Raw genomic sequence first — 6805 nt, forward strand, 5'->3', positions numbered from 1 at the left:
TTGAGGCCCTATTTAGATCGAGCAAAAATATCAAATAAATAAGAAAAAAATTATATACCCAGAGTTGGAAGAACTTACATAGATGTGGATAAAAATATCCGAGGCGTAATTTCATCGAAGAAATAAAAAAAGATTATATATCTAGTGTTGGAAAAATTTATATATATGTGGATATTATGATTTTGTCACCAAAATTCTCAATTTGGGCAACTGGACCTCGCAGGCGAGACTTTGGTGGGCTTAAGAATCCAGAATTAGCGGGACGGTGTTCATAAAATATGGACCTTCAGTATGAAATTTATTATTATTATTATTATTATTATTATTATTATTATTATTTTATTATTATTATTATTCTCTCTGTCTTCAGCTGTTTCTTTTTAGCCTTCTTCACCTTCCTCTGTTCAATGCATCCTAACTTTTTAAACCTTTATTTATTTTTATTATTATTATTATTATTATTATTATTATTATTATTATTATTATTATTATTATTACCTTAAATTAGTCTTCTCAGCATTAGAAAGCTACTTTCGGTAGACATAAACAAAAATAGCCGTGTGAAAAATTAACAGAGAGAGAGAGAGAGAGAGAGAGAGAGAGAGAGAGAGAGAGAGGAAAAGCTACGATTTTCTAATAATTTCTTCCAAAAGAGAAAGAGAGGAGGAAGTGAGTGTATTCTCCCATCTTATTTGGAACAGGGGAGAGAGAGAGAGAAAGAGTGAGGATAATTTTATTTGATTAACCTTTTAGAGACGAGGGGGAGAAAGGGCAGCCCACCTAGGGAGTATGGTCGGTTTCATAAACCCGATCAGAATGGTTAATAAACTTTAAATATAACCGGGGATATAACCCATAACCTAAAATGGAGAGAGAGAGAGAGAGAGAGAGAGAGAGAGAGAGAGAGAGAGAGAGAGAGAGAGAGAGAGAGAGAGACCAAAACGCTACGACTCAAGGATTTTTAAATTGTCTGGGTAGAGCATAACCTCTGAAATGAGAGAGAGAGAGAGAGTTATATATATATATATATATATATATATATATATATATATATATATATATATATATATATATATATATATATATATATATATATATATATATACATATACATATATGCCATATAAATAAAAACAATTCATAAATTTTTCTCTATGATCTAGAAAAACATAACTACTTTCTGGAGAAATTCTTGGCATAAAACAACTGTTTTTTTCACAAGAACTATAAATCTCATCGCATAAAAAAATGTGAAAATATGTGACAGTTGTTTTAAAAGCTTTTGGAGTTTTTTATTTTTATTTATTAATTTTTATTTATTTATTTTTTTGTTAATATAAATCTATTACGTCGAAAATTCGTGGATTCAGTCTGGGGAAAGTATTATAGGTTATAAAAGGAACTTTGAACTTTGAATGACCTCTTTGTTAATAAATGTACTAAGAATCATTCGAGACTTTTAACCTGGCATCTGCTTATTGAAACATTTGTTAGAGAGGTGTTAGGAATTAATCGAGTCTTTAACAACTCCATAGCGGCCTCTTGACGACAGAATCGTTAGAGAGGTGATCAGAAGGCCTCTAACCTTATACAACGCTAGACTGTCTCCTTCTCAACAACTTCTTGCAATCTGAACAACATTAGATTCATTACAGAAATCCGAGAAGCGTTCTAAAGCATAATCTGCTTTCTACTATCCCCGCAATGGTAGACGCATTAGGGAAGTACTGAGAGGTACTTCAGGCCACAGCAACGTCATCCTATCTCCTTGATAGTCTAAGCCTCGGGGTCAAATGAAAACCTAATCAATTATTTACCGCCATTCTTTATTCATTGATATACCTTTTTCCTCGCCGCAGGTAATCTAACCCTTCCTTTAACCCCCATATTATTTTTTTAAGTATAATTTAACCTTGTCTGAGGCTGATCATTTGATAATGAATATTTCATTACTGTTTGAGGAGCTGTTGCCTTATTAAGGTACAAGGGGACGCTCTTTCTTCAAAAGAAATGAATATTTCAATTATGCGTTTGGAATATCGGACCGGTTATTCTATATGTCGAAAAGAAATGTCGTTTTTATTTTCTTTTTTCTTAAGCTCCGTTATATAGTTGTCAGTGAAGAAATGTTTTCTGTTTTGACTTATTTTATACAGGATAGCGCACATATTTTTTTTCTCTTTTCAAATATAGTATGTATGTTACTTCACGCATTTTTTTCTGTTTTTAAAATCCTATTTTGTGTCCGCTAATTTGCTCATTTCTTTCTTGTTTTCGAAATTTTGCTGCATAAAAATTAATTGATCTTTTGTATATTACAAAACTATTTTTAGTTTTCTGTAAAAGAAAACTATTTTGCTGGCTTTGTCTGTCCACACTTTTACTGTCCCCCTCAGATCTTAAAACCCATTGGTGCTAGAGGTTTGCAAATTGGTATGTTGATTATCCGCCCTCCAGTCATCAAACATACCAAATTGCAGCTCTCTAGTCTCCGTAGTTTTTATTTTATTTAAGGTTAAAGTTAGCCATCTGGCAACGATATAGTCCAGGCCACCATCGAGCCGTGGTTAAAGTTTCATGGGCTTCGGCTCATGCAACATTATACCAACACCACTGAAAAATAGATCTATTTTCAGTGGCCTTGATTATATGCCGTACAGAAAACTCGATTGCGCTGAAGAAAGTTCAGTGCATTTTTTACTTGTTAATATATATTTATCATAATTTATCAGTTTTTGCAATTGTTTTGTATTTTGTCATTTCATGAAATCCATTATTGTCTTCTTCCAGGCTGCCAAGACCTTAGGAATCATCGTTTCTGTGTTCCTCTTATGTTGGCTGCCCTTCTTCACCTGGTACCTGGTGTCCGCCTTGTGTGGGGACGCATGCGCTGTACCCGATACCCTGGTCACTATCCTCTTCTGGATAGGTAAGACGCATCTTCGTTTGTCGTCAGGATAACTCTTTTTAATTTAACCTCATCTACAAGCCACGCCCCTTTTATTGGGAGTAGATGCCATGTCTTTCATACAGAAATTTTCCAGGTATTCTAAACTCATACAGAGGCCATGTCTCCTGAATTAGGATTAATTGTGATTTTGCCTTAAACAATATTCTTAGATATTTCAAGTCAGTACATAGACCACGCCCCCTTTTGTTGTGAGTAGTTGCCATGTCTTTCAGAGAGAAGATTTCCAGATAGTCTATGCTCATGTAGAGGCCCCGCCCCCACAGATGAGAGTAGATGCTATGTCTTTCCATACAGAAAATTTCCAGATATTCTAAACTTTATATAGAGGCCACGCCCCCTTAACGAGGACTAATTGCCATATTTTGCCATAAAAAATATAAAAATATTCCTAGATATTTCAATTCAGTATATAGACCAACCCCTCCCCCTTTGTTGTGAGTGGTTGCCATGCCTTTCCATAGAGAAAATGTCCATTTAGTTTAAGCTCATATAGAGGCCTCGCTGCCACAGATGGTAGTAGATGTCATATTTTGCCATTAAGAATATTGCCACATATTTTATGCTAATATATATAGGTCACACCCCCTTAGGTGGGATTAGTCCCCATGTTTTGCCGTAAATAAAATCCCAGATATTTTAAACTAATTTAGTGGCCACGCCATCTCAGATGGGAGCAGTTGCCACGTTTTTGCTAAAGGAAATAATTCCTAAATTTTCAGTAAAGTTATTTTACTAAAGAAAACTCCCGATATCTGTGTCATATTTATTGATTGTGCCAGAATCTAATTTGAGGAAAGTATTATAATGAAACTGACATGCTTATTCCTAGTTAAATAACCAGAAATATTTAATGGTAGGTCATTTTCAATGAAGATTGTCCATAAATATCAACCCTGTTTCCTCTCTCTTCCTCTTACTTGATATTCCTTTTTCTTCTGATTCATTCTGCATCTTCTCAATTGCCTTTAAGTATTTCCTCACCTTTTTCTCACCACTTCTTTATCTTCCTTTTTGCTCTTATTAGTTCTTCTCTTCTTTACTCTCTTATCAGTCTTTTCCCCTTTACTGTTTCTCTCCTCCTCTCCCTTACTATTTCTAGACTTCTTGTTCCTTTTTTTTCTCACCCTGTCCTTCTTCCCTCCCCCCTTTCATTCTATAATCTTTTTCCTTCATTTTTTTTTTTCTCTACATTTGTTGCGACTCCTCTTTCTCTCTTTTTGTTCTCATTTGTCTATTTCTTGTTTGTCTGTTTCTCCTGTTTCTTCTGTTTTTCCCCCACCTATTTCATCCTTGTCTTCATTTTATTTCCACCAAATATTTCTCATTTTTTCCTTTTTTTATTAAAATATCTTTCCCCTTCCTTCTCCTTTCATCTCTTGTCTTCTCTCTTCTATTTCTCTCTCTCTCTCTCTCTCTCTCTTCTCTGTCCTCTCAGTACTTTCTCTCTCTCTCTTTTCTCTTTCTTTTTTTCTCTCTTTCCTCTCTCTCTCTCTCCAATATCCTGACTCTCTCTCTCTCTCCTCTCCTCCCTCCTCCACTGTAGACTTCCTTTACTCTCTCTCTCTCTCTCTCTCTCTCTCTCTCTCTCTCTCTCTCTCTCTCTCTCTCTCTCCATTTCCTTCATCTCGTCCACCGTAGGACTTCCCTGACTCTCTCTCTCTCTCTCTCTCTCTCTCTCTCTCTCCTCCTCCTCCTCCTCCTCCTCCTCCTCCTCCTCCCCTCCTCCTCCTCTAACTTCCCCAACTCCCTCTAACGATCCCGCAGGATATTTCAACTCGACGCTGAACCCGGTCATCTACGCCTACTTCAACCGCGACTTCAGGAAAGCCTTCCGGAAGACGCTGAAGCACTACGGCCTCGACTGCGCCCGCTGCAGGAAGTGTTCCAGAGGGTGCTGCGGTCGAGGGCGGCGTCTGGTGCGGTGCGTCGGGGGAGGACACGACACGCCCTCGTCAGAAGTCCAGCCGAGGTCGGCGCTCAGCTCGGAATATTGCCACATCGAGATGACCACAGTCGATAAGGTCGCCAGGATTGGGATCGATCGTTAAGGGGATTATTTTTATTTTCTTATTATTATTTTTTTTAAATAAAGGTTCCTCTGGTCGATGGTGGTTTTGGACAGTTGAGTGAAGTAGATGATAAAAGGGAAAGTAAGCTAAAAACTAAAAGAAAACTAGTAAAATAGATAGATAACGAAGTGTCATACAAGAGAGCTTTTTTGTGAAATAAAGTCGAATTCGGTAATAAAGACGACTCCTTGGACGATGGGAGTTTTGGACGGACGCTTGAGTGAAATAGATAATAAAGCAGAACATAAGTTAAAAGCGAAAAAGAAAAAACAGTAAAGGGAAAGATAATGAAGTGATATACAAAAGGGTTTTTTTTTTTTTGGTCTAGTGGGTTGATGGGGATTTTGATGGACGTTCGAGTGAAATAGATAATGAAATAGAATGTAAGTCAAACTCAACAAAAAAAAAAACAGTGAAGGAATAGATAATAAAGTGATATAAAAGAGGAAAACAAAAATAGCAACAAAAAGGAAATAGTGTAAAATTTACAATAAATGAGTAAAACCAATAACCGAAAAAATATATTGTAAGGAAAACACTGAAATGAATCATAAAAGGATTCAGCATAAGTAATTAGAAAATATCTATAAAAAAATCGAAATAATTGTGCTAAGAAGCCACTGAACACAAAAATATCAGTGATAATGTTGCAAAAATAACTCGCAAAACACATTAGGAGTAAATAATATGAATTAAATTGATAAAGGTAATTAAAGAACGAAGTAAACAGTATGAACCTAAATTATTTTGAATAAGAAAGACTAGTAACATAATAGATGATTAAAGTACTTGAATAGTAAAGACGAACTTAGTTAAAATGACATTAAAAATATTTATATATGATAATGAGACTACTTTGCAATAGTACTGTATATACAGTATATATATATATATATATATATATATATATATATATATATATATATATATATATATATATATATATATATATATATATATATATATATATAATATATATATATATATATTAATAAGGACCTCATTCAAACTGCATGATATCTAACAGGGATATTTATTGAGGAAAAGTTGCAAGCTTTCCAGGACTAACACTCCCCATTGTGTGGTAGCTGTAGGATCTACGGCTACCAGACGATGAGGACAGTTAGTCCTGGAAAGCTTGTAACTTTTCCTCAATAAATATCTCCGCTAGATACCTTCCAGTTTGAATGAGGTTCTGTTATTAATTGTATTAATGCACAGAACAATTGTGTAAGTGATAAAAGTTTATATATATATATATATATATATATATATATATATATATATATATATATATATATATATATATTAATGAAACAATTACGTTCACTTCTTAGCAGGTGGGTCTATTACTTTCTCCCTTCTTTCACTTTACAATATTTCCCTCCATCTTCTCACATCTGGGGCTGGGCAAGTGGGTCTGCCCTGTCCCGCCTAAGCTAAGCTACGCAGTACAATGGCTGTAGACCAATCACGAAAAAGCTCTCTAAAGATTGACTATATTCTTGACAAAAATAGTTTACTTTACCTAGGAGACTTATTTTACCAAATAAATAAAAGGAGGAACATAGTTAATCGAGTCCTTTTAAAATATCGTGTCATTTGCCAAGCTTGGGAATTGGTGATCCTATGTAAATCAAGTCATCTTGGTTCAGATGTCACAAAAAAGCGTTTTTACAAAACTTCAACAAAATTCGCCCAGCTGCAAATAGCCTGTGAAGTTGCATTGGTGTCGTAGATATGCTGGTGATCTTCAATAAAAATT

General features: G+C 34.9%; 1 protein-coding gene across 3 annotated transcripts in view; it reads left to right on the top strand.

The window, feature by feature from the left end:
• The window catches only part of LOC136830297 (octopamine receptor beta-2R-like), a 639505-nt gene extending 633884 nt beyond the window's left edge, over positions 1-5621 (top strand). For 2 of the 3 annotated variants that reach the window (XM_067089699.1, XM_067089697.1), the window contains exons 6-7: positions 2791-2929; positions 4736-5450. In XM_067089699.1, the coding sequence (XP_066945800.1) occupies positions 2791-2929; positions 4736-5019 (423 nt within the window). In that variant the 3' untranslated portion in view covers positions 5020-5450. Of the gene's footprint in view, positions 1-2790; positions 2930-4735 lie in introns of all 3 variants that reach the window. The other variant, XM_067089696.1, reaches the window with a different exon arrangement.
• Positions 5622-6805: the final 1184 nt, after the last annotated feature.

This window comes from Macrobrachium rosenbergii, chromosome 46 (assembly GCF_040412425.1).
Source record: "Macrobrachium rosenbergii isolate ZJJX-2024 chromosome 46, ASM4041242v1, whole genome shotgun sequence".
In the NCBI taxonomy this organism is placed as follows: Eukaryota; Metazoa; Arthropoda; class Malacostraca; order Decapoda; family Palaemonidae; genus Macrobrachium; species Macrobrachium rosenbergii.